At 35.4% G+C, this 27798-nt stretch overlaps 2 protein-coding genes across 3 annotated transcripts in view; one reads left to right on the top strand and one right to left on the bottom strand.

The window, feature by feature from the left end:
• The window catches only part of LOC102584469 (nuclear pore complex protein NUP107), a 34366-nt gene extending 16681 nt beyond the window's left edge, over positions 1 to 17685 (top strand). The window contains exons 8-24 of the mRNA XM_006361269.2: positions 387 to 479; positions 547 to 714; positions 906 to 1004; positions 3588 to 3817; positions 3900 to 3957; positions 5002 to 5090; positions 6904 to 7035; positions 11527 to 11649; positions 12012 to 12110; positions 12208 to 12396; positions 12928 to 13102; positions 13205 to 13361; positions 13582 to 13784; positions 14494 to 14635; positions 16358 to 16518; positions 16705 to 16821; positions 17372 to 17685. Of these exons, the coding sequence (XP_006361331.1) occupies positions 387 to 479; positions 547 to 714; positions 906 to 1004; positions 3588 to 3817; positions 3900 to 3957; positions 5002 to 5090; positions 6904 to 7035; positions 11527 to 11649; positions 12012 to 12110; positions 12208 to 12396; positions 12928 to 13102; positions 13205 to 13361; positions 13582 to 13784; positions 14494 to 14635; positions 16358 to 16518; positions 16705 to 16821; positions 17372 to 17440 (2304 nt within the window). The 3' untranslated portion in view covers positions 17441 to 17685. The remainder of the gene's footprint in view (positions 1 to 386; positions 480 to 546; positions 715 to 905; positions 1005 to 3587; positions 3818 to 3899; positions 3958 to 5001; positions 5091 to 6903; positions 7036 to 11526; positions 11650 to 12011; positions 12111 to 12207; positions 12397 to 12927; positions 13103 to 13204; positions 13362 to 13581; positions 13785 to 14493; positions 14636 to 16357; positions 16519 to 16704; positions 16822 to 17371) is intronic.
• Positions 17686 to 18284: 599 nt separating this feature from the next.
• On the bottom strand, positions 18285 to 25503 carry LOC102583914 (25.3 kDa vesicle transport protein-like). 2 transcript variants are annotated; one of them, XM_006361267.2, is made up of 6 exons: positions 25368 to 25503; positions 23460 to 23668; positions 22068 to 22228; positions 21816 to 21962; positions 20283 to 20359; positions 18285 to 18745 (listed from the first exon to the last, which is right to left on the bottom strand). In XM_006361267.2, exons 2-6 carry the CDS (start codon positions 23645 to 23647, stop codon positions 18662 to 18664), a joined length of 657 nt encoding a protein of 218 aa, XP_006361329.1. In that variant the 5' UTR covers positions 23648 to 23668; positions 25368 to 25503; the 3' UTR covers positions 18285 to 18661. The 2 variants fall into 2 exon arrangements, with proteins under 2 accessions (XP_006361329.1, XP_006361330.1); XM_006361268.2 differs by lacking the exon at positions 25368 to 25503 and adding an exon at positions 23740 to 24052.
• Between the last annotated feature and the right edge of the window lie 2295 nt (positions 25504 to 27798).

Genomic DNA, 27798 nt, shown 5'->3' with positions numbered 1-27798 from the left:
GTGGTGGTGGTGGTGGCGGTGGAGCGACTGCTGGTGGAGCACATGGTGGGGGATCGGGTTCAGGAGAAGGAGGTGGAAGTGGTGGCGGATATGGTGCTGGTGGGGCACCAGGCGGTGGATATGGTGGTGGAGGCGGACAAGGAGGTGGTTCAGCATCAAGTGGAGCTGGTGGAGCGTCAGGTGGTGGATATGGAGGAGGTGGGGGGGGGGGGGGGGGGGGGGGGGGGGAGGGGGGGTGGGGGGGGGGGGGGGGGAGAAGTAGGAAAGAAATGGAAAAACCAAGATCTTTGTAGCCACTGTTAGAGGGAGTTTATAGTCTATATTGGTGGATTTCATGATGCCTAGATATCTCATCAACTGATGGTGTATGTTACTTGTACCTGTAGAAACAAGATGAATCTCTTCTGGAGGATGTCTGGACTCTGTCAAGGGCCGGGAGACTGGAAGAAGCATGCAGCCTCTGCCGGTCAGCTGGACAGGTATGCCAATCTTTTTGGGTAAGTATGACACTATATCCTTTATCTGATAAAAGCATTAACTTGACAGTCATGGAGAGCTGCAACACTATCTCCATTCGGAGGGTTTGATCAGTTTCCTTCCATGGAAGCCCTAGTGAGAAACGGCAAGAACAGAACCTTACAGGCCATTGAGCTGGAAAGTGGAATTGGTCATCAATGGCGTCTCTGGAAATGGGCTTGCTATTGTGCTTCCGAGGTAGGAAATAGGAATTCAAGTGATGAGATTTTCCTATACTATTTCTAGCTTTTGTTTCGTCCAAAAATAATTGTTTATTCATATTATATGCAAGATATGTTGGGTTTATGCTGGATAGTTCTCCATCTATGATTGTGTTGACGGGGTTGGTTTCAGTTGAACTGATGGAACTTGTTTTCTCTATATTGAAGAGAATTGCTGATCAAGATGGTGGGAAGTATGAAGCAGCAGTATATGCAGCCCAGTGCAGTAATCTGAAACGCATTCTTCCAACATGTATGGATTGGGAGGTATAAGATTCCTGCATTCCTAAATGTGGTGTTTTTTTGTGTTTTAATATCCATGATACTACAGGTTTGGTAGCCGTGGGATTGAAAATTTTGCTGCATGTTGATTAGATCTCTTCTAGAAACTTCACTAGTCTTATAGATATTGTACAGATTCTGATCATTACTGTCATAACTTAAAACTTTACTTCTAGAAGGGAACATTGAGATTGGGACAGGAGGGACTCCAATATGTCATCAGATTATTCAATTTCTTTGATACAATTCTCTAATTATTAGGACTCCTAATTATTGCCTGTTCATTTGAATGCTCTGTACAATGAACCTAAATACATATAATGACTCTAGATATACAAATGAGCAAAAAAAAAAAAAAAAAAGAGAAAGAAAAGACTCTAGATATACATGAAATGAAAATGGGATGGGTCTAGACGCCCCTAAAAAACTGGCCCACTTTCCAGGTCCCAGTTAATACTTTAAAATGAGGAGGTTTCATCCGGAAACTAGACCCTAACCCTAGGGAGGGCCTAGTCACGGGTTATCTAGATGGATGGCCCTCACTTTTCTTTTTATTTTTTTATTAAATGAATTTACTCCTCAAATAACCTTGTTCGTTTTGTTCCTCGAAATTTTATTCACTGTGAAGTAGATTTAAAAAAAATAAAAGTGACAAAGAAATTGTGAATGTAAAGCTGTATTTCTATACGAATTGCACACTAGGCTGTTTTCTGGAATCTATAAAATAATTATTTGACAAACAAAGATGCAAAAGTGTAAAATGGACTACATATGTCCTTAAGAAACCTGAGCACATACGTACACTTCTAAATTGTAGATTAAAGATTATTGCTTCACGTGTACTTAATCCTTGGAGTGCTGTTGTGAACATATCTACTAGCTAATGAATTGAACCACAAAACTAGTATAGATACGTCTAGAATGTATCTTTTTATGAATAACGTGATAATCAATTGATACTCTTATAGAATTGATTTAGAAGAAATCTGCAAGCTTTAGTTGACTTATCTGCTAGGTAATGAATTGCTATTGGAAATGTGTCTAGAATGTATCTTCTTATGAATAAGGTCATAATCAGACCCGATGCTTTGAGTTGGGAGTTGGGAAATAACAGAGTGTTCTCTGTCAAGTCTTTCTATGAGAAGCTTCTGGTTAGGGCGGATGATAGTTTCCCTTAGTTCGGTCTGAATACCTAAGGTGCTGATTAAGGTGTGCTTCTTCACATGGTTGGCGACTAGGGGGTGATAGTGACGACGAACAATCTCAGGAAAAGAAAGGTTGTTTGCATAAGCTGGTGTTTCCTATGTAAGGAGATAGGCGAGGACGTGCATTGCAAACTAGCCACGAGGTTATGGTGGGATATTATTAGATGGTTTGGTGTTCCTTGGGTTATGCCAAAATCCGTGAAGGAGTTGATGTTCAGCTGGAAGAGTGGAGCTAGGAGAAAAAAGGCACAAGACTTGGAATGTTACTGTTGGTTTTTGTCGGTCATTTGGAAAGAGAGAATAGTAGAGCTTTTGAAGGGTGGAGATGAGCTTTTGCTCAATTGAGAAATAGTCTCTGATCCCTTATGTACTTTTGGTGCACCCATGTAGTTCCTGTTTGTATAGAGGATTGGGTGTCTTTTGGGGAGAACCATATTTTGTATGTCTCTCCTTTTTTTTGGTATACCTCTTGTATGCTGCCATAATGCCTTGTTATATTATCAATGAAATCTTCTACTTGATAAAAGAAAAGATCATAATCAGTCTCAACGTGCTTGATCCTATCAGGCGTTTGAGTTAGAAGCAACATGCAATGGTAGTTGACTAGTTGGTTTCACAAATTAACTTGATCTTTATCAACTTTCTGAGTTTCAATTCTTGAAACAGTTGCTTCAACCACATGATACACATTGCCATTCCATAGTCCTATGGTCAACTTTGCATTATACTCCTCTATCAACTATTGTTAAAGGCACTCTTGATGCGCACTTGAGTCCTCAAGCTAGGTACGGTACAGTACACTTCACTGTAGTTATACAACAACACTCTTGATGTGTACTTGAGCCCTCATGTTAGGTGCAGTAGAGTGTACTTTACCATAGTTATACAACGTTTTGGTGCAAGACCAAGGCATTAAGGTATGCGTTTCAGTGCTCATGATTTTTGTCTTTAGGGAGCAACAACAGTAACTAATGGACAAAACATTTGTTGATAAAATATTACGGATGAATATGCTATTTGTTTAGAACTAAGAAATTAGATATTTAGTGTAAGAGAACTACTCACTGAATTTGAATTAAAAATATGAACTGTGTTTTTTTGCATCTGAATGCACATTTTCTTAACCTGGTTTGATTGTGTTGACAGCACTATTTCAGCATAAACTGTTTTTGTTCTTTCATCACAAATTGCCATACTGCATTTAGGTTCATCCTTTTGTTTGGAGGATGAACTTATTTTCAACCATTTGCTTGCATTTTTCATATGGAGCTTTGGTTTCCACTTCTCTTTTGTTTTTCCTTCTGCCGCTTCTTTGATTTCTAGTGTTGCTCTTGATACTGAAATCAATATTTTCTTGTTCCAGTCTGCTTGCTGGGCCATGGCAAAATCATGGCTTGATTTTCAGGTTGATGTGGAATTGGCCCGCCTGCAACCCGGTGGAAGTGACCACTTCAAGAATTTTGAAGAAGCAATTAGTCCAGATTTTGCAGATGGCGCTTCTCAGCCAGCTGTTGGTCCTGATAGTTGGCCACTTCAAGTTGTGAATCAGCAACCTAGGCACCTTTCTGCTCTTCTTCAGAAACTCCACTCAAGGTAACTATGCAGTCCAGATTTTGCTCCATATTTTTCTTTGCTACTTCCTATCTGGAATCTGTAAAAATTCTTTGTAATCTAGCGACACGGTGCATGAAGTTGTTGCTCGATCGTGCAAGGAGCAGCAGAGACAAATTGAGGTATAGAGTCGTTTCATATCGTATATTAACCATTTTACTTTTCTTTAGAAGACTAATCTGTTTTAGCCTCTATTTTTGTCCCTTTGATCAATTGGAAATTGGAAAATTTAGTATCCCCCCTTTTTGATGACAAGATGCCTCTTACCAGCGAATGTACTTGTGTGAGTCTATACACACGAATCACGATCATTTGCATCAAACAACTTAATTCCAGAAGCGTAGGTTATGTTAAATGCAAGTCTTCACTGTGTACACTTGATGAGAAAGGCAGTGTAGCACATTAAAAAGATTTATCTTCAGTGTGCTACACATTGTAAATACTATGTGGTGTTAAGCTGTTATACAGTCTGCTGAGTTGAATGTCAAAGAAACACCGCCTGTGAAAGTTGGTCTGTCTTGTCTTATGATTTAAGTAATTTCTGATGGCATATTTCTTTGATGTTATTGACATCACAAATTCACAACGTGTACTCATTGAATGTATTGTTGTGGCAGCTCAACCCATATCTCTGTGCACCACAAAATCTGGTATTTTAGGACTTCCTCACTTGGTCTTGTGTCAGTCTTAGAAAAGCCTAGTTCCTTCCATTTTCTTTGCCTTAGCAGTTCTGTGTATATAGTAGCTTGGGCGGGTAATAACTTTGGGTACAGTGTATCCTGTCTTTTTCCTTGGTGTCATTCTAAGTTACTCCCTCCATTTCAAAAAGAATGACCTAGTTTGACTTGGCATGGAGTTTAAGAAAATAAAGAAGACTTTTCTAATCTTGTGGTCCAAAATTAAAGTTATGTCACATGTACCAAAATGCCCTTTAATCTCATGCCAACATGAAAAGCTGAAATCAAAGTGTTGTAAAAAAAGGAAAAGGGTCATTCTTTTTGAAACAGACTAAAAAGAAAAGTAGGTTATTCTTTTTTAAACAGAGGGAGTATTACATCTTCCCCACGAAGAAGAAATTAGTGTATATTAGCTAAGTACGGTATCATTTCCCAAGTATTCTAGTTGAACTGATCTGTTCTGCAGCTTTAACCAAAAGTTTTGAACAGATGAACCTTATGTTAGGAGACATACCAAGTTTGCTGGACATCATATGGTCTTGGATATCACCTTCTGAAGATGATGAAACCTTCTTCAAGTAAGTGAACCTTTCACATTTCATTGTACATGAGCTGAGTTTCGCTGTTGCTTATACATAAGGCTGGGCACCGGACCGGAATGGGACCACCGGACCGGAACGGGACGGTTTGACCGGGTTGTTGACCGGTACCGGGATGCATCGGACCGGAATTACCGGGATGGAGGCTCAGTTCCGTTCCGTCCCACTATATACCGGGATAGAACCGGGACGACCGGGACGGACCGGAATGGACCGGAACGGAACGGGATGGGGATAAACAGGACGTCACATATAGCTATTTCAAAAAAATAATTATTTTTTTTGAGTTATTTTGAATTACGAAAATACGAATGTTTTTTTTATTTTTCTAAGTTATATTAGTTTATAGTATTTAAGTTCTAAAATTTATAATAATTTTACTTAAGTTTATTTTAAAGGTATTTTTTGTAATTTTTACTTATAAGAGTTTGTAAGTTAAGTTTAATAAAGTTTTTTTTTTAAGTTTATGTAGTTATGTTATAAGTTTTTAAGTATTAAAGATTTGAACCTTTTGAAGTTTATAAGTTATTAAGTTATACTTATAACTTGTAAGTTAAATAACTTAAGTTTGTAATTTTAAAAAAATTAAATAAACAAAAAAGAAATGCTAATAAAAGTAAATAATGACAAAAATATTATTTTTTATTTTAATTAAAAATGATTTACCGGGACCGGACCGGTACCGGACCGGACCGGAACGGAACCGGAATGAACCGGTACCGGTATACCGGTACCAAATCATGATACCGTTCCGTTCCGTGTACCGCGGTACCAAATCATGATACTGTTCCGTTCCGTGTACCAATTCAATGTATCCCATCCCGTCCCGAATACTACCGGACCGGAATGGTACCGGTACAACCCGTTCCGGTGCCCAGCCTTACTTATACACACCAATATTTGGTTATGCTGCAGTTGTTTTTGATTCTTATTGTCTTTGTAAAGCTTCTTGAGAGTATCTTTGAGAATCTTGACAGTATTTTAACACTATTGAATTGTAAGACCACCTCATCAAAAAGTTGAAGTTGCTAGAAACAAAATACTTTTTTTTGTTTAATTACTTCCTAACACGTCTCTTCACGTTTCAGTCTCATTCTTTTTCTTGTCCAACACGTAAAGTTCCTTTTCTAAAATGGTACTCCCTCTATCCCATATTATATGGACACTTTCTATTTTACACGGTGATTAAGAAATCATTAATAGATTGATCAACTTTACTATTTTTCCCTTCGTTCATATTAATATGCCTCTTGAAAAAAGAAATTCTTGGGTCTTCAAAATTTGTTTAAACTTTCAAAGGCCATATTAATTGTAGGGGTAAAATGGGAAAAAATTAATTAATTCTATCTTGATTTAGTAAGTGATCAAGTAATATGAGACAAATATTTTTAGTAAGATGCCCATCTAATATGGGGCGGAGGGAGTAGAAGTGGGATATAAACCAGGATGTCTACCTATTCTGGCACTGTATTGAATTTTGTGTGACCACCTCATAAAATCTTTTACCAGACACTTCACATACTGAGCCTCCCCTCTATATTAAGCATGTTATATTTCCTGATGTCAATTGTCCAAGGGGTTAAGCTTCCAGAAGTACTTTTGTTGTTTTTGGCTCCTGGATCTTACAAAATAATCTGTTTCCTTGATAGTTAGAACTTAGAATTACATGGGTGATTTTTCTATACATGTGTTTAGTAATAGACTATCACAATATGCATGTGTACTTGTATTCTTGGAAACAAAGTTTATGTTGGATGTGATTTATGCTGACTGTGCATTTTTTTACGCTTAGACCTCATGGTGACCCACAAATGATGCGCCTTGGTGCACACTTAGTGCTTGTGCTCCGATACTTACTCGAAGATCAAATGAAGGATGATTTTAGAGAGAAATTACTGACGGTTGGTGACCTCATTCTTCACATGTAAGTACTATGTAGCATATTCTTTTTTTGGTGGTATTGATAAATGTAGAAGGTATATAGGGAATCAATATTCATGTTCTTTTCATCTTATCTCATGTGTTTCTTTAAAATGACATTTTGGAGAACATGTCCATAATTCACTGCTTATAGCATCTTATGTAGTTTTGGTGGAAAATCAGTTAAAGTTTGCTGTAGCTATTTTATTTGATTCGTGGTACGCAAATTAAGAGTTTAAGAGAAAACTAAAAGCTTGGAAATGTGTGGTAACGCCTATCAACCATTTTGTATTAATGCTCTATACTGCTTTGTTTACGATGTCTGTAATTCAATTGATTCTGAGATATCTTTTTAAATTATGTAGCTACCTAGTTTGCCTTACTTTAGTTAGTACTAATTGCAAAAATATTATTCGACCGATTTGTATGCGATGAACTTAGAAGCATTCTTACACTTTCAATCAAGCTAGACTTCATAGACCATACACAACAAGGTCGCTTGAATTATACTTCATCTTTGTTCCCCTAGTGCCTTAAAATGTATTTTTCAACTGATTCCAACGGATCACAGAAAAAACAAAATTAGAGTTTCATCTGGATTTTCAAGAACTATGAGAATCAACTTTAATACTGATAAGGCAAAATAGAGTCAACTTCAATGCTCTTTTTTATCATCATTCTTAATCTTTTTTGACATAATACCAAAAAGTTACACTTAGTGAGTTGGGGAAGTGGGAAGGCTAGGAGTGGAAGTCTTCAGAGTTTTAGACAAAGTTTTGCCTGGGAAGTAGTTATGTAGATTTGGAGTGGAGGTGCACACTTTTATAGAGGGAAGTGGTTGCAGAAGAGTTTTAACACAACGGAAGAGGGTGGACGACTAGAATTTTTTTCATAGTGTTGTTTGGTTGTGGCTTGTGAAGGAGTATCATGAAGGGATGGGAAGACTTTAGTGGTCAGATCGCTTTTATGGGCGGGGTTGGCAATGAAATAAGCTTTTGAACCACGAGTCTGGTAAGGATACGTTTAGGGCCTCCCTTCCTTATGTAGTGAGATTATCGAACCTCAGAGAACTAACAATCCAACATATGTCTTGATCTAGTGAGGAATCATTTCATCAGAAAAAGGTAAAATGCTCCCTTATACAAGCAGTATACCAAAAAGGAGAATCTACAAAAATAAATGGTTCTCTACAATGGACACCCATGCATCCATAGTTCCGCACTAACAGAATCTCATGGGTGCACCAAAAATAACTAGGGATAAAAAAGGCTATTCTTCAAATGTACAAAATCATGTTTAATTCCTTCATAAGGTCTTCTATTTCTCTCTCCTCACTAACCACATAAGGGCTAAATGGAGCAATGTTCCATGTCTTGCACCTTCTCTTCTGTCTTCTACAAGCCCAACTAAACAACACATCCTTTATCGTCTCTGGCATAGTCCCAGACCACAGTAGTCCAAACAATGTCAAAATGACCCATCATAACCTTGAAGCAACCTGACAGTATAGTTGCCATATCCTCTCCCGAGTTTCTGTACATTAATCACCAACTAACATAGGTGATCCTCCTTTTCCTCAGATTCTCGGCTGTCATAATTGCTCCTCTAGTTGCCAGCCATATGAAGAAACATACCTTTCTTGGTGCCCTGGGATTCCAAACTGCATCATGCAGGAAAACCGTCTCATCTCTTGTGAGCATCTTGGCATAATGAGGTTTTCTTGAGAAAGGATCACCATTCTCCAATTCCCAACATATGTGGAAGGTGTATGGGTGTGTGGGTACTTTTACTTTAAGACCTCAGGATTAGAAGGAATATACAAAAGTGGGAGACGGGGAGTGCCAGAATTTGGTGGAAGCACTCTACAAACAGATCATAGTACCTTCTATGCAGGATTCATGTAGGTTGGAGGGGGTTGAGGAGGGATGGGTTGTTCACTGTTAAATCATCCATTGTGTTATCAAAGAAAAAAAACGCATAAAAGAATCGAGGTTAGTAGCGTGTAGATGTTCTAGGACAATCTAGGTATCTTGTAAATGATATACTCCTTGTAATTGTGTATTTGATTCTCTTTTTTTCCTTAAAGAGTATGTAGACTTAGCTATTTAATCCCTAATGGCTTGAGAGAATGATCGAGCAGGGTTTTCTCCACCTCATTCCATTATTTCTTATGGTATCAGAGCACTTGTGGTAAATTCTCTGTGTAATATCAACGGCATCAAGAATGAAGAAAGTGTAGTCACTGTGCATTTTCCGGTGACGAGAAAAGCTATTAGACTCAACTTCAAATTTTGGTTGTGTTGTGATAAAATAACGCTACCGTTAGACTAGGATTTCTTTGGTGAGTAAAACAAGACGAAGTCCACCTGAAACATGTGTGGTGATTTACAACCATATCTCAGTGAGAATCTGTTTCTGTGTTGCTCATCTACATAATCTGACCCTATCCACCTTATTTCCATTCATTTTCGATCATTGGAACTCTGGCCCGACCCTATCAGTCACAGTTTTTGGTGGAAATTTCAATTTATTGTTCATCCCCTTTTATTTTCTGGTATCAAGGACCTTCATAGAACTTCTGTAACTTACTTATATGGGATGCTTGACTTTTCCAACCAAATTTAGTGTTTTACCAACAAGAATTATTTTTTCTAAGCCAATTACTTTACTTTTCTAGTGAGATCTTGCTCCTATTGCCTTGTTGTGACACTTCACGGAAGGTTGAAGATGATATGGGTGCTGCAGGAAGTTGGATCATTTCTTTGTCCAATTATATTGAGTTCCTTCAGCATAAGCACATAACACACATCTTCTAAGATAGCTTCGATTGTTCAGACATATTGTATGACTTGTGTCTCCCAACATACTCCCAAATTGATCGATTAAGTCCTGTCTTGTTGCCAAAGGTTATCTAATTTTTTGGGGCTTGATTACAATGATATATGTCCCCGTTGATAAAGTAGTGTCTGTCCGTCTTTTTCTATCCATGGTTGTTGTTTGCCATTGGCCTTTTTATCAGTTGAACATTAAAAGCGCTTTTAATCCATGGTGATCTCGAGGATGAAGTATATATGGAGCAACGATTATTTAGAAGTTTGTACTACTCGTATTGAGGCTTATCATTTTATATTCTATAGACATATTCTATGACTCGTCTTCTGGAGATGCGAAGACGGGAGACGACCGATGACCAGCTGACGCGAAGCATATTCCAAGTCCAAGAAGTATTCCTTGAGGAATTTGGTTTATGATACAAACGTGTGGATCAAGGTACAAGAACTCAACATGGAAGCATTATCATATTTGCACAAAAGGAGAGAGCTTTGGATTAGAGGAAATCACAGGTGAAGGTCACAAGTGCAATTGGGATTGAATTTCTTGACTAAGTTCCAATGGGTTTTGGAGCAAGAAGATAATAGGATTTCAACCAGATCAAGATGTGCTCTTAGCAATAGTATTCACTGTGAGGAGTGCTTTGTGAGAATCAGTCTGACAACAAAGCGAACCTGTTCCTAAGAAGCTTCTGCTTTTGTTCTTGAGTTGCTCAGTTGATTGTTCTTAAATTGTAACCTATTTACTTCCATAGAAGATTTGTAATAGGTTTTTGTTTCTTGAGTTGTAAAGGCTTTCAAGTTTTGGGTAGAATCTTGAAAGGGGCAGTTGCAACTAGGAAGGGTAAGGTACTAAGGAGTTATCTTTTTGGTTATAGAGTTGTAACCTAAAATTGCTCTAGTTTTTAGTGGAAATTTGAGGTAAATCCTACAAGGGTAGATCGTGGTTTTTTACTCCCTCAACAAGTTTTCCATGGTAAAATTCCTTGTGCTGATTATATTACGCACCTTACATTAGGTGGCAGCCTAAAATAACAATTCTATTAGACTATCAAGTAGTTACCTAATTACAAAATATACATGTGATGAAATATATAAACCTGTCCTAGCAAAAGTTTCTTGTTTGGTATGTAATCTTCACATATCCTTCTCATGACAATAATCTTAATAGAATTTGTAGACAAACAATTTATTGAGAAATTTATCGTAATAAGATACAAAGCTATTTGTTCCAAGGCCCTATCATGTGCATAACACTAGGTAAAGACGATAAATACATTTAAGATCTTTATGCTATGATATACCAAATCGACTAAGAAATCCAATGGAGTTCTGATTGAGGTGGGTTTGCAATCATTAAACTCCAACCTCAAACAAATAAACTAGACTTGATACCATATATTGGTTATTCATCAATATATTGTTTATGTTGGTTCCTGATTGATTGGATTTGCCTTTTGTGACACGTTTCATGAAGAGTTGATGTCTTCATCTGTCATTTTTTTTTCATTGTGTCAAGTATATCTGCTCCATTTTTGTAAGAACTCAAAGTAGTACTGCACTATTTTCAGTGTTATTTTCAAATGTTATAGTCCAATATCCAGTGTTTGTGGTTTTTTTTAGCACTATGTTATCTGCTTCTGAAGCCTGAACTGCAATTGCAGGTATGCTATGTTTCTATTTACAAAGCAACATGAAGAGTTGGTTGGGATTTATGCTTCTCAGTTAGCTCGTCATCGTTGTATTGATCTGTTTGTGCATATGATGGAGTTGAGACTGAATAGCAGGTATTTACCTATATAATGCTGACCTTTTTTCTCTTTAATTTTTTCTTTTCGGAAAAGCAAGCATTATGGCAATAACAAACAATAATGACTTTTTGTTGGACATCATAAATAAGAACTTGTCCAAAAACAATAGGGTAAAAAGTTATAAATAAATCTCATGGCAGCAACAAACCATAATGATTTTTTGTTGTCCAAACTTCAAACCCTTATACTGTGGGAGAAGTTCTTTTTTTTTTATGACTCAGGAACAGTTCATTCTACTTGATCATTACTAGGGAACTTTTGCAGAGATTTTTATTTAAACTGTTTGTAATGGCTTAAGTTGCTGTCTGATTCCATTGTCGCTTTTCCATTGTTGACAGTGCTCATGTCAGATACAAAATATTCCTTTCTGCAATTGAATACTTGCCATTTGCTCCAGAAGATGATTCAAAGGGGAGTTTTGAGGAGATCATTGAAAGGTTCCTTTATTCTTCACACATATTTTGCGAGTTTGAAATCATGCAAAATAGAATTCCTTCAAAGGACTTGGCGTTAAATTATAATTATTTTAAACAGGGTTCTTTCAAGGTCTCGTGAAATCAGAGTTGGGAAATATGATAGCGAAACTGGTGTTGCAGAGCAGCATCGATTGCAGAGCCTTCAGAAAGCTATGGTAATTCAGTGGCTTTGTTTTACACCTCCTTCAACAATCAATAATTCTACATCTGTCAGTATGAAACTTCTTTTCCGGGCATTGATGCACAGGTCAGTTTTCTTCCCTATTTTTTTTTTCTTAATTTATTATTCCTCGAGGTGACTCAAATGATCATGCCCTCCACTCTGTATTTGGTTATCTCATGAACGATAAAATCATGAATGTTGATTCATACATTCAGTTGATGGGTAAGGTAATTTTGTAGAACCCCCCCCAGAAAAAAAAAAGAATAAAGGGAGAGAAACCCCAACAGTACGTTCCCATCTGCAAATAGGAAGCAACTCGTTTGGTCGAATGTGTTCTCATCCTAAACTGTATTGAGTTTGTGTATACATATGTATCATCAGGAGTACCTTTTTTTTTTTTAAAATCAGTAAACTAGCAGGAGTTCTTATTTTAAATTCTCCATTATACTCTTCTTTTCAGCTTTCATTCTTTGCCAACATGCCCAACCTCAATATTTTGTGTGCTGTTGCGTCCCCCTTCCACCAATGTTTGTTAATCTTTTGGATGCTTAAGTACTTTTGCTCACTGTTTGTCCCTAACATATAATTGGGATTCACTTTCAACTACTTCCACAGCAATGTGCTGTTCAGGGAATTTGCTCTTATTTCAATGTGGAGGGTTCCAGCAATGCCCATTGGTGCTCATACTTTGCTCAGTTTACTGGCTGAGCCATTGAAACAACTATCAGATGAGCTTGTTTCCATTGAGAGTCATGAGTTCTCGGAGAATCTAAAGGAGTTCCAGGACTGGGTATGCTTTTGAGAATTTTACAGAAGATCTCGAGATGCCTTTAATTTGCTTGCTATTTCTTCAATCTTGTATAATTTATAATATTATTTTTTTCTGAATCAGAGTGAGTTCTATTCATGTGATGCAACTTATCGCAACTGGCTAAAGGTTGAGCTAGAGAATGCAGAAATTTCACCAGTTGAACTCTCAGATGAGGAAAAGCAGAAGGAAGTTATAGCAGCTAGAGAAACTCTTGATACATCACTCTCGCTTCTACAACGTGAGTGAACGTAACCTCTGTGAGAATGAATTGTTCAGAAGATATCTAGTCTTAGATGATGTATTGCTTTCTCATAAATGATTTGCCTACCCCTTGCAAAGTCTCTCATTTTTTCTTCGTCTATCCCACACATTGGCTCTCAATTTCTTCTCAAGTGTATGCCTTTACCAGTTGAATTGTTGGGCTTCCACAAAATTAATGTGCTGAATGTGTATCTTAGGGCAAGAAAATCCATGGTTAGTTCCAACTGAAGATCACGTATTGGAAAGTGATGAACCTGTTTTCCTGGAGTTGCATGCAACTGCGATGCTTTGTTCATCAGCTGGTGATTGTATGGCTCCCGATGCCACCTTATGTACAACGTTAATGAGCGCCCTTTACTCTTCTGTCAGTGAGGAAGAAGTATTAAATCGCCAAATAATGGTATGCTAATTTTTCCAGTGAGGACATGTCCGATACATGAGTGTCCTCTCTTTCTTTTTGTGTCTAACTTTTAATTATAATTGGAGTCTTGGACCATGTTGGTCTAATTTTCCATTAATCAAGGTACCTATCAAAAGTAGACAAGTTTTAGTGAGCTTTAGAAATGGTAAAATGGAATCTCTCTGCCAAGATATCAGTGCCAGAAAAGGGGTGTTGGGGATGTCGGAATGGACATGCTAGCTAGCAAATGTACTTAAACATGAATACATCTGTCTTGGTTATGGCCTTTTGGTGTAACGATTTATATAGAATATGATAGTCCATACACTGATATTTAGGCAGGTTAACTAAAATAAGAGTAATAGATAGTACACATACTCATCCAGCTATAAGGCTCATACCCTTTGTAGTGGGTTTCTAGCCTTGTTATGGCTTTTGGCTTATTTTTATCATTTTAGCTTAAACCAAGTGCTTATAAGCACTTTATTTACCCAAACACTCCAAAAGTGCTTAAGAGCTATTTTGGCTTAAAAGCACTCAAAATAAGCCAATCCAAGCAACCTATTAGGCTTTTCTGTTAAAACAAAATATTTAAATCAACAGTAAATTAAACACTGATTCAAGCAAAAGGTTATGCTTTAGGAAGACTTTGACCTTCAACATAAACATAATAATGTTGGTGATTGGCATTGTGTTAATGTTTGTGCAGGTGAGTGTCTCTATATCGTCCAGAGACAACTATTGTGTTGAGGTTGTATTGCGCTGCTTAGCAACAGAAAACGATGGGCTTGGGTCACATAAGTTCCATGATGGTGGTATTCTTGCTGCAATGCTTGCTGCTGGTTTTAAAGGTATGAGATTCTCTGGTTGATGAACTTGTTTTAACTTTTAAGAATAACCTTCTCCCAGTTTGGCAAAGCCTCCTGTTGATCGATTGTCTTCTTGGAGCTTTTTTTAGGACCACATTCATCTTAAGCTGCAAATTTCTGTGCGCTTTCAAATATCACTAGTTATGTGTCATTCTTTTGCATTTCATCTTTTTCTCCCTTTTTGCCACTAGTTAGTTTCAATTAGTTTCGGGTTGTGTATTTTAGGCCTTGATATTAAATTGCTTTAGCCTAATCTTCATTTGTAGTTATCAATTAGTTTTCTGGTGGAACATCTTCTTTGTTCTTTTCTTTCCTCCAATTTTATGTGTTTTCTTTTCTATCCTTTTTTATCTGTGTTTACTTTCTCATTTCACCTGTGCTTACTTAATGCTTCCTAGACCACATTTTGTTTGATTTACTCACTGTTTTAGCACCTCTCAAAAAATTGACATATTTACTTGAACAACAAATTCCACCACATTGGAGTGGGTGCAAACCTGGAAGACCAGAGTGCAAATTCCAGTTGACTACAATGTCGTGTTGATTAGAACTGCTGTTATGGATTAAGAGTTGGGATATTGTATAAGAAATGACTTTTGTCCATGTGTGATTCTATCAGTTTCCCAGTTGGTGGAAAATATTTACCTTGTAAGAAAATATTTTTCAAGAGATATATTTCCACAGTTTATGGTAACCAAATATTGGAGAATGATTTTGTAAAGGAAAATATAATTTTCTAGAAAAACATTTTTAATGAACCCAGTGTCATTTTGAATTCGAATCAACCTCTTTAAATCTTGTCACACCATCTGACTATTATGTTGGCAAAACTCTGCTAAGCTCAAGTATGATCAGTCAATATTGATTCTCTTGCTCTCTGTGGAAAGAAAGTAAGGTCATAGTATGGTACTGCTGACTTCTTGGGAATGAGTCTATGAATTGATTCAAATAGTTATTCTGCTAGTGTCAAGGTACTACTTTATTTTCAGTATATAGATTGTGCTCAATGAATGGATTCAAATAGTTATTCTGCTAGTGTCTAGGTACTATTTTATTTTCAGTATATAGTTTGTGCTCATATATTGCACATAAAGAAAGTTATAACATCTGTATTTCATTTGGTTGAACATGCTTCTCAATTCCCTATGTCTAGTTGCTTTATGAACTGTACTATCATTAATTAGTATCCTCTTAGTGTTTTTTCTTCATAGCATATATGGATCAAGACAATGACCCCGACTTTTGGGAAAGAATCTTACCTGTATATTATGACCAATGAATCCAATGAGGTTCGTTGAAACTCAAGTGATATCAAATCTCTTGATTGACATGGTGTTGTATGAGTATCTGCTACTGTCAAAACCTTTGATCGTTTGACTTTTGTAGTTTTTACCCCTGTTCTATAGTTCTAAGTTCACCATAAGTCCAAAACACATCATCAGATCTTTTACCATTTGAAGTCAATCTCATTATGCAGATCTTAATCCGTTCTTGACCTTATGGACCATAGAATCACTAGGAGGCAGTTCTTTTTACTAAGCTAGTACTAACTTCTTCTACAGCTCATTTGCATGAGAATGCGCTAGTTGGCATGATTTGTAAACGGGAATTCTGATGAAGCTCATTGCTTTTTTTTTTCCCTTTCCCTTTCTCTTTTATATATTACCCCTTCATCTTCTTAAATTATGTTGTTTCTTGTTAAAGGGGAGCTTGTTCGCTTTCAAGCTGGAGTTACAATGGAGATATCTCGATTAGATGCTTGGTATTCTGATGGTGATGGTTCTATTGGAGGCCCTGCAACCTACATAGTGCATGGACTTTGTCGTAGGTGTTGCATCCCTGAAGTCATTCTGCGGTGTATGCAGGTGAGCTTTCTATTGGAACTAATAGTTTCTAACTATTGATAATATTGTGTGCGCTATCATCTAAATCAAATGCTAACCACAACTTTCATTATCTTATTTGACAATTCTGAACGTTTGAATAGAGCAAAAACTACAAGGACGTATCTGTTTGTTCTCCCAGTTCTGATCTGTTGAGCTCTTTTGTAGGTTTCTGTCTCACTCGTGGAGTCTGGTAATCCACCTAATAACCATGATGAGTTGATCAACCTTGTCACAGATCCTGAAATTGGATTTCTTCATCTCTTCAGTCAGAATCAGTTGCAGGTAAGCTAACTTTCAGGCTTCTACCCTTTATGCAGTGGAAAAGAGATAATAGAGCTTTCCTATCAACTAAGATGACTGTTGTGTTTGCCAAAGTTGCATCAGCTCTCATGCATCACTCACAAACTCTTCCAGAACTACTTAGATTTTCTATCTGTTCTCCAATGTTTATTCAAGCCCAAGTAGTTATTATTCCTAACCTTTGATGCTGTTGACCAAGTTGTGTGACCGTGATTGATTCCCTTCATCCTCCCCACAGCTCCGACTTCATTTATCATCTGGTCACATCCTTAGTGCTTAATGACAGTAATATCTAGCTTCTGTTACAGCCGACATATCTCCGCTGTTTGTCATGAGCAGGATGTTTTGAGATAATAACACCATGATTTGCTAGTGTAGATTAGAGTGTGCAACCATTTGTAGAGTACGATTGGATTCTCTGGAACCACAATAATGAAATCATTGCTTAATATTGTTATCTTGTTATTCGGTTAATTTCTGCTATACAATAATTAGATACTGCTACTAAAGTTGAAACTCACATTTCATGCAGGAATTTTTGTTGTTTGAGAGGGAATATACAATACACAAAATGGAGCTTGAGGAGGAACCAACTTCTTGATTTGTTTAAGATGGAAGACCAGAAGAGGCTTAATTACTTGTCAGGCTTGTGTAAATTTAAGTGGATGTGTGTATTTATTTTTGTAGTCTATTGAAATTCGAGTTAAGGGAAATTTTGCTTTATTAAGTCAGAAAAGCTATTAGCTTATAGTTGCATATTAAGAATTTTTTTAGATAATCTGAGTCATCTGCAAGATGAGCAATACTTCCTCTGCTTTGATTTAAGTGAAACTTATTTCCCTTTTATTCTGGTTTTTTCTAATATAATGGATTAATCACTAAATATTTCATTTTTTATTCACTCTATATGCAAGTACTAAATTTTCCAAAATGTCCTCTACTTATTTCCTATTCATGAGAACTCTTTCTCATAAGAATTACCTAAGTCAGAACTTTCACTCTCCTCAAATATTTCATCTATTTGGGTCAATTTTTTCTCAATAAAAGAAAAAATGTCTATTTCCTCGTATTTCTTTCCTTTTTAAGAAGCTAGTAAAGTTAAGCTTAAAAGCACAAGTAAATCCCTTTTAGAATGAAAGTTCCACACTAATGAGGAACTGTTTTTGTTACTTTGACCAGCCTAATGGTGTTTTGTCGAAATGAATACTGCAAATGCAAGTAGTCCTGTTGTGGTTAGCTTTTGGGGTGGATGTCCGGTTCTTCAGTTTGATTTTATCAAATTTTGGTTTTTCGGTTTTAGAAGGCAATGAATCGTTGCACAACACTGGCATTTTTCTGGAAAATGTTGCACAGCAGTCAGTATTTCTTGCTTCAACTCGATTATAATCGAGACTTGTGTATAAACACCAGAACTTCATTAGCATACATAAATGGAGAAGAAGAGAAAAGAACTAAACATCAACACTGCAATCTTATAGCTGTATTTTAACATATCAAAAGTTGCAACTGATCAACTCAGCACTACAATAAATGTTGCACTTCAAATTTTAAAGTTTAGCAATACAAAATATGCTGAGGATTAAGATTGATATCATTTTGTCAATGTTTACCAACATGGCTCATCATGGTTTATCTGTCTTACATTATCAAACTCATAGCTTGAGTGTCTCATCTTCCAAAAGCTCTCTTCATTGCGCACACAACACGGTAGTCACCTTGAAATGTTAAGTGATCTATCGGTTGCCACACAGTTTGATGTTGCAAAATCAGTAAGTATCAAAGAGTAATGACACTTCTCTAAGCTGCATATGGGATAGTCGCATCACCAAATCTTATTTTTCGCCCAGAAGAGGAGAGTAACAACTCCAATGACAATAGCCACGGGTGCCCATTTCCGAATCAGAGCCTAAAGTTAATAAACATATGAGTCACTATATTAAAGTGATTGCAAATAAGAAAATAAAAGAAGCATATTGATTAAGACAGGAGGCAAGACCATCCACATGTGATACATGACTGCATGTCTATGCTAGTGCAAGGATTTAAAATTCAAATTTTTGCACTCCCTACCCAGGATTTTTCCAAATCCAGGGCTTGAACCCGAGACCTCTAGTTAAGGAAGGAGCAGCCCCATCCACTACACCATATCCGTTGATAGTAGGATTTAATATTCAAATTTTAGTCATTAAGTGCATTTATTTTTTAGACCCGAATCATAATACTTCAAATCTCAATCAATAAGTGTGTTATTCTTGTTTTCACTAGTTACAGGTCTGAATAGATCTAAATGAGTAAAATATATAACAAAGTTTTAATATCATTACGATGCTATTCATTATCAACTACCACAACTGCTAATCACCATAGTCAACCGCCACCACCACTTGTCACCATTTATAATCTCACCATCAACCACTGTTACCACAACCACCAATTACTACCGACAATCACCACTATCAACCACCACTACCATTAGCTATCACTATCCTACACCACAATTATCAATGGCCACCAACAACTACCACCACCACTAACTAATACTATCAGCCACCATTATTACTATTCACTAACTACCCCCCAGAATCACCACCACCAACTACCACCCCAGTCGGCACCCACAAGCACCACCACCAATCACCATATGATTTTTTACAAATATTTATTGACATAGTATTACTCGTCAATATTTTATTTGAATTTTATATTATTAATTTATTAAATAAAGGCATGTTCAAGCCATGAAAGCAGACACTAATGTTTGTATTAGGGTAGACAGTCTACACTCTGCATCACACCCCATGGGGTGCAGCCCTTCCCTAGACACTGTTTGAACGCGGGATGCTTTGTGCACTGAGCTGCCCTTTTACATGTTTTAAATATTCAAATGTTGAGAAAACAAACCGTCATAATTGTTTAGGATTCAAATTGAATCTTAAGAAAATGAAATGGGACCTAAAACTAGAACTAGACATGGTCAAAGTTTCATTGCCATTTTCTGTTGTATGTCCTAGTCAAAGCACAAATGAGGACCAAACTAAGTGCGAGATTCAAAGAGCAATGGCAGGAAACAGAAGTCCTTGCTGGTGATAATCATAGTTAAACATTTCTCCATTCTATTTCTTAATAGCATGTGATAAGAATCAAAGCACATGCTATCAACAGGCCTCCAAATACTCCGTTGAACATTAGTTTATTTTCATCCACAATAAACTTGGACATATTGAGCCCCATAATCTTCTACAGTGGTCCTACATCATATGCATCTGTGTGCACATCAGAAAGTTAAGAACAAATCCCAAGTTTCATGTTCCTTTAAATCCTCCTACATCACCATTTTTCATTCCAACTAATGCAAAGTAGAAAGTAAACTTTTTTTAAAGGATAAAAGTACATTTTTGGCCAAGAATATGAACGTATCATCTCAAACTTTCCATGACACTAACCTGACGGTTTAAATCTCTTGCTTTATCAGCATAAATGCGGGATTCTGATGTCAAGCGACTGGACATCTGACTGACCTCTGCACAATTTCATATTTGAACAATCAAATCTCTAATATCAAACATAAACAACGGGAGAATGTTCGATGAACATAAGAAGGATGAAAAAAGAGGGAGAACCAACTATATAACAAATGTATATCATAGAAGAGTAAGATTGTTGATATATTTTAAAGCTACAAGTCTTATGAGTTATGACTGACAGAAAAACATACATGTGCTTTTGGTTTTACATTCAATCAATCAACTATATCAGTTCCAAATGAGTTGGGTAAACTAAAAGAATCTTTGTAAAGTTCCTCTTTATTCAGATGCATTTCATTCCAACTAACCCTCAGATTTCTCAAAAAAATAAATAAATAAGAATCATGCATAAAAATTAAATAAATAAATGATGTCTTTCAAGAAAAATAAGAGTTCTCTAAAACTGGAGGTTCCTTATATCTCACTTTACCCCTAAACAGACATACGAGTCTCTAACTAGAATAAGAAGACTCCTGACAAACACAGGAACTATTGTAATAACAATTAATAAGCCTTAACCCGAATTAGTTTGTATCAGTCATATAAATCATTTTCTTTTGTTGTGTGTTCTTAGTTGTGTTTTTTATTTCTATGATGCAATAAAATGTCACAGCTGACACAACTCTTAACTTTATTTTAATACAAGTTGATTTTGCTCCACTCTCTGCACCACAAGTGAGTAGCAGAGCAACAACCTACTTTTTGAGAATATAAGGATTTCTAAGATTATAGCTCATCTGATAATAGTTGTCCTTTGTATGTCCTAATCATGTCGTGAGAAGAAAGAACATATGTAATAAAGAAATACATGAAGGCCTTAGCTTGGTAGCCTTATGATCAAAGATGAATGAGCACATAACAAAGAGAAAAAAAGAGGAATCAATATTAAGTCATCAAATTAAGTTACAGAAAAGTCAGTTTTGTTTTGGTTATTGACAAAGGGCATATATACCAATATACGCTATATCACAATGTAGAGGAACCTCACACCAAAGTCAGTTGTTAAAAAAAGTTAATGAAGTCTAAGGAGGATGAATAAATCATAATGGACATGTCTTCCACACTCCTTTCAACTTGTTTCTGGTGCACCATTAATGAAAAACTTGGAGCTCAAAATTTCTTTATAACTGAACTAGGAAGTATACTATGAAGTTTCATATTTGCAAGAGACTCCTTGAACATAACAAATAAGCACTACCACTAACTATATCAGGATAACAATAAACTTGAAAATGACAGAGAATAAAAACATAAAATGTTTATAAATAAAGAAGCTGTCAGACAGCATTTGGTAGCTTTTCAAGGCCAAACTGACAGAGCAGGACATTGAGGATTAGTAATATCACAGATATTTGAAAGATCAATAAGGTAGTGCTAACAATGGCACACGAAACTTTCCAGATATTATAAGAAGGTAATGAGGTCAGGCAAACATTGGAATGAGAAACTTACGATCCAACTTTTCACCAACACCTAAAACTTCTTGTACATTTCGAGTCATTATCTGATGAACTTCGTAGAGTTCATCATTCAACTTTGTAATATTGCGCTGAGTTCTGGTGTCCTGGTACAGTTTCTTTGTCTTCTGTATGAATGTATCTTTTTGAAACAAGAAAAATACAAATTGCAGAAAGAAAAAAGATTAGTATTCAACAGAAGATCAATTAGATATTACAACAGTGCACCGTAAAGACAAGACCATACCAAATTTAATAAAAGCATATGGCCTAGCAGCAGTTTCGATTTGACTCCCATTGACACGCTCAAACTCATTCTTGAGGTCTTCTAGGTATTGAAAAGCAAGTTTCTTGGGATAAGAGCGGTCACACATTGTCAAATAACAAACACGGCCTTCAATGTTATAACTGAGTGAACCAGTTAAGAGAACACTAAATCCCCAGAGAACACCTTCTTTTAGTGTCAAAAAGCAGTAGTTAAGTGCATCTATTTTAGAAAGGAAAGAGTAGTAGAAGCAAAGTGTAACTTGGAATGCAAGCCATCCATGAGATTTTGTTCAATAAATCACACTTCCATCTACAAGATTGATATTACTATTAATCCAGAAAATGAATACATAGTCCTCACATAGGTAACACACATACCATGAAAAAAGCCAGAAAACAGACCACTAATAATAAGAACAAATTGTAGTGTGCTTATTTATTAGCTTCTGCTTTTCCAAAATGAATTTATCAGTTCCTGTGTATCCAAGAGTAGATGTCATTCAAATTACTACTTTAGATTGAGAAAGAAATTGGGTTGAAAAAGATAAAGAAGAGGGATACGTGATAAGAGAAATAAGTCTGCCAATACGAAAACAAAAAAGATCCCTCCTGGTTCATCGAAAGCACTTAGCCGGATCCATTCTTCATCCCTTTGCCTATTTTGTGGGTACTTTGGAAGAAAAGGATCAAGGCAGGTTTTTTGTTCATTTTTAATCCGCCCATGATGCAACTATTGGTAAAATTGATTGAATATTATTTGTAGAGAACCATATCTTGTGCAAAATTATCTACCAAGAACTATCCCAGCACATTACCAGGTTTGTAAATTTATCAAAGTCAACCCAAGGAACCCTCATTACTTATGCTAATACCATGAAAAATCCTAGTTGTCCCTAAATTTTGCAACACTAACTGCAGATGTTATATAATCTACTCATGCGTATACCAAATTACAGTTCTCCCACAAGCTGTGCTGATTATAGCTGCAACAAAGACACTGGCAATAGTTGGCAAATAATTTTATTTACTTATTTTTAGAAAGGGGGGAAACCTGTTCAGGACTCTCTAATGGACCTGCTTTCACCCAAAAATTAAAAAAATGCAGTTTCACTAACAAGTGCATAAACAAAGTGACAAAATTCTGCAGTATTCTCTGAGATCGAAATTGCTACACATCATTATCTCTACTATGAGTAATTCAGAGAAGCTATTTGGAGTGACCATTTTGTTACTTAGCTTGTACCCATCTCACAAAATAAAGTTCAAAAAAATAACTCTGCACTTTGAGAAACTTCGGTAAGCATTGATATGAGAGATTTAATCACACAAAGAACATTGAAAAGATGTTAAATGAAACAAAATAAAAGGATACTGGAAAATATAAGGCCCAGTTTCTACAGACATCCTTGATGCCTCAATCTGGCCCATAGAGAGGTTCTTAAACAAGGACTTGGCTTGCTGTTTGTAGAAATCGGCATCTTGAATATCACGGCCATCATCCAGCCCCTCCGCTAAAGGAAGACCATCAGTCACACGAGCAATCATAGTCAACTTCACCATCTTGCTTTCACAAGCATACAACTACAAAAAACACAATATGGTAAGAGTTCAATTTGCAGATTTGAAGTGGGAAATATTACAAATGTTCGTACTTTCTGTTATTTGGACAGTGGATTCCAACAAGGCCTTTTTTATGGGACTTTCCTGCTTTCGGCTCCAATAACTCGGGGCTTTCCTTTACTGGTTCAAGAAAGAGAGATAGCGAGTACCATTTCTAAAATGCTCTTTAATCTTTTAGATTATCTTGAAATCGTATGACTTCTGCTCTCAAATATCTAATTGACCAATTCAAAACATATGACAAATAGAAGAAATAACTGAATTTACGCTCAAGTCTTCTCTGAGTAATAAATTGAAGAACCGCAACTTCTATGTTACTTAAAACAAATCATTCAAAGTTTGCAAAGATGTGTGGTTTTGAAGACGTTCTTTTAAAATTTCTGAAACTATTCAATGCAAGAAAGACACGCCTGAAGTGTAGAGACTGTAAAAAGAGTAAATGATATTCATAAGGGGAGTAGAGAAATAGATCGACATCAAATTTGATATAACGATTCAAATGTGCAGAGTAAAGTGAAATATTATATTGTTCAGATGATGGACTCTTAGATATATTTAGCACTCACTCATTAGGATTTTACACTGATGCAGCCTAACAAGTTTCTAATGCCCTCCCCATTTCTTCTTCCCGCAAGTGATACTAACTTATGCAGTATGCCATGCTAACTGCAAATTTCCATTAATTTATGATCATGTTTGGCACCTGCCCCTACATTGTACTTTGTGTCCCTTAACCATAGAAAACAACAAGGTATTCTCAATTCAAAAGTTTCAAGAAAGCAAATTTAATAAATAATTTAGGAGGTCTCCTTGACTCATGACATGCTTAAGCTACTTAAAAAGATTCTTAAAAGGGATTCACCCCACAACAGTTTCCACTTCAAACTTATCAAAGACCATCATGAAAGAACACCTGACAAGGGTGTGTTAGCCAATGGCATAGCTACATTGACTCAAGGGTGGTCACTCAAAGAGCCTTCGTCGAAAAACTACATTGTACATATAGAAAATAATACTGCATATACAGGGTCAAAACAACTTTTTTAAAACTATATACTAAGCTTTTAAACACCCTTAACAAAATTGCTAAGCTACACGCTCAATAGTTTTGGTCAAAACCCTATATTTATATTAAGAAATTCACTTAATATGTAACAACAACAACAACATACCCCGTGAAATCCCACTAAGTGAGGTCTGGTGAGGGTAGAGTGTACACAGACCTTACCACAACCTCATGGAAGTAAGAGGCTATTTCCGCAGACCTTACTACTACCTCGTGGACCATCGGTTCAAGTGCATCAAACCCAAGCAAAACACAGAAGAAAAAAAATGAAGAAAATTCACTTAATATGTATAACTTATTGAGCCAAAACCCATTAAACTTCCCTTTTTTAAAATTCATAACTCATAAACTCAAAATTCTAGCTCCGCCCGACACGATGAACTCAAAATTCCTCAAATATTACTAAATTGACAAAGTGCATCCATTACCTAAAAAAACAATTTGGAATACAAGTGGAAGGATAAAAATTCGGATAAACAAGAAAGCACATTCTCACTCAATCAACATAAATATATCAATTTCAATTTCTAACGAAGATTCACATAAATAAAAAAAATTGAAATTGAAGTTAAATCTGGGGATTGATGAAATTACCAATCATAAGCGTATTGACTTTGCTGCTGGATCGATGATCTTCGCTTCTTTTTTTAAAATTAATATTACAAGATTTTTTCCAGAGATTTGGGAGAAAACGAAAAAAAAAAGTTTTTTATTTTTTTGTTTTTTCTTTTCAAAGTGAAAAAACAGTTTACACAATTATTTATACCGGAAAAAAATATTAAGAAAAGAAAAATAAGGATTTGGATTCTCTCCCATCCCCACCAAGCCACATGTGATAGTTTAGAATTGATGGTTGAAATTTAATTAATTAAAATAAAATTCATAATCATAGTTATTTACTTTTATTTGTTTGCTTCTTAAATATTTTTGCAATTCAATAATTTTAGATTTATATTATATTTTTCCTAAATATATTTAAAATAATTTCTTTTCTTAATTACTTGAGTAATTTTTTTGCTGATTTTTTACTCTCTTTTTTTTCAAACATTTGTCATTTCTCAAATAATATTTGCCAAATAAAAAATAAAAATTTGTGACCTGACTTTTTATTTTTATTTTAGGAGTAAAATAAATTTTGTCACTCAACTTTAAATTCTTTCTTACTCCCTAAATGGAGTTCATATTGCTCAATAGATATTGTAGCTCTTAATATTCTATTAGAATACCAAAAACGTTTAACTGTATTATAATTTTTTTCAAAAAAGTAAAATATTTAATAAAAGTTTTAAATATGTATGCAGACAGTAATGAAAAGATTTTAATATATTTAGAAAAAATATAATGTATTGCAAAAATATTTAAGAAACAAATATATGGAAGTAAATAACTATGGTTAGGCCTTTGCTTTAATCAATTAGATTTTAACCATTAATTCTAAATTATGACATGTGTCTCTAATCCAAGCTAGAACTTGGGGGAAATGGAGAGGAGTCGGATCCGGTGGGGATGATGAACTTTTTAAATAGATTTGTTGGAGATATTAAAAAGCAAGACAAACGAACTTTGAATTCAAATAAAATTAAAAACTAACTACATTTCGCATGGTGTGAAAAGTATGGTAAATTTTTAAAAATGTGTTTTTATAAATTTAGGAGATATTTTTAGATGTGTAGACATAAAATTAACAATATAAATTAATAAAATCACAAAAATAATTATTTTTATCAGAATTAGAACTTATATTGAACTACAATTTTCAAAACCAAATTTTCAAGACCATACAACATGTTTTGAGAAAAAGCAATTCCATGTTTAACAAAAAGATTGAAACTTTTGTCACCCTTACTGAACCATGTGAAATTCACAAATTTAAGCTAAATATTCCTAAAAATAAATAAAAAGAAAAAGGAACCTTGGGATAAAATCCACATATATTTGTCTTTTTCTATATAAAAAAAAATGTTCGTGGTCAAAATACATCTAGTTATGTTATTTTCCTACGTCAACTATTTTTCAACAAAACATGTCTCAACGATCAAGTTTTCACTTTTCTACCAAAATAATAGTGATATATTTGAAGTAGAAAAGGTGAATGATTGATAATTGAGGTGAATTTTAATAAATAATTAGTGATAGTTCACGTAAATTGAGATACTTTAGTTTCACTCTTAAAAAAAACGATTGTGCAGAGAACAAAGAGGTAAAAAGATTGATAAATTTATGACCAGGGGCGAAAAAGAGAGCAGATACAAAAAGATGATTAAGCTCCTTTGCTTAGTGTTAATCTCGAATCTCCGAATTCGGTAATCAGAAAGTATTAACCATTAAGCAATAGAATTAAGACATGTTTAGGGAGTATTAATTGCTTGTTTTTGGCTGTTAAATAGGTTTTGAAGAGAGAAATAATATCAATATAATCTATGCAAAACAATCTCAAATCATAATGTCGGATAGTCTCAATATTTATTATTTATTTTATTCTAATTTTGGTCCTTTTAAAATCAAAATTATTCATATTCATGCTCCACGTGTGGTTTGTGTATTTTTTCCAATCAAGTACAATTAGGTTTGATTAATGATCAAAGGGCGTTTAAAATATGTGTTTTGATCAAATTTAAGGATCTACTTGCAAGTCGCAACTCTCTGAAGTCAACAAAAGAAGTAAAGGATCTTCTTAAATAAATCAATCCATCTAAACCATAGGAATTTCATACTATATAAATTGCAAAAAAGAATATTATTTATTAGCTAAAGAATCATATTTTAAAAAAGGCTTAGTAACATTTTTGGTTCCAATTGCCGATAAATATTGATTTCATTTCTTGCAATACTCATGACCAAGTATTTTGAACATGCAGCATTAGTTCTTTTGCTCGTGAATTATTACAATTTTTCACAATTATTAATGATTATACTATTTTACAGTCGTACGTTATTGTTAGCCATATGTTATTATACTAGTAAGGATAGGTCCGGGATGAACAAAGTATTATTGATTCAACCTTATATGTGTTATGAACTTTCA

The sequence above is a fragment of the Solanum tuberosum genome, unplaced genomic scaffold (genome assembly GCF_000226075.1).
Source record: "Solanum tuberosum cultivar DM 1-3 516 R44 unplaced genomic scaffold, SolTub_3.0 scf00344, whole genome shotgun sequence".
Taxonomy (NCBI): Eukaryota; Viridiplantae; Streptophyta; class Magnoliopsida; order Solanales; family Solanaceae; genus Solanum; species Solanum tuberosum.
The sequence above is the reverse complement of the archived record's forward strand: the minus strand, read 5'-3'. Positions and strand labels throughout refer to the sequence as shown.

Bases quoted from the DNA above. Each gene is read 5' to 3' on its own strand.
- LOC102583914 (XM_006361267.2), bottom strand. From the start codon at position 23,647: ATGGTGAAGTTGACTATGATTGCTCGTGTGACTGATGGTCTTCCTTTA. The intron at 21,963-22,067 runs GTATGGTCTTGT...TGTTTCAAAAAG, and splicing joins ATATGCTTTTATTAAATTTG to ATACATTCATACAGAAGACA. The intron at 20,360-21,815 runs GTAAGTTTCTCA...GAAATTGTGCAG, and splicing joins TGTTGGTGAAAAGTTGGATC to AGGTCAGTCAGATGTCCAGT.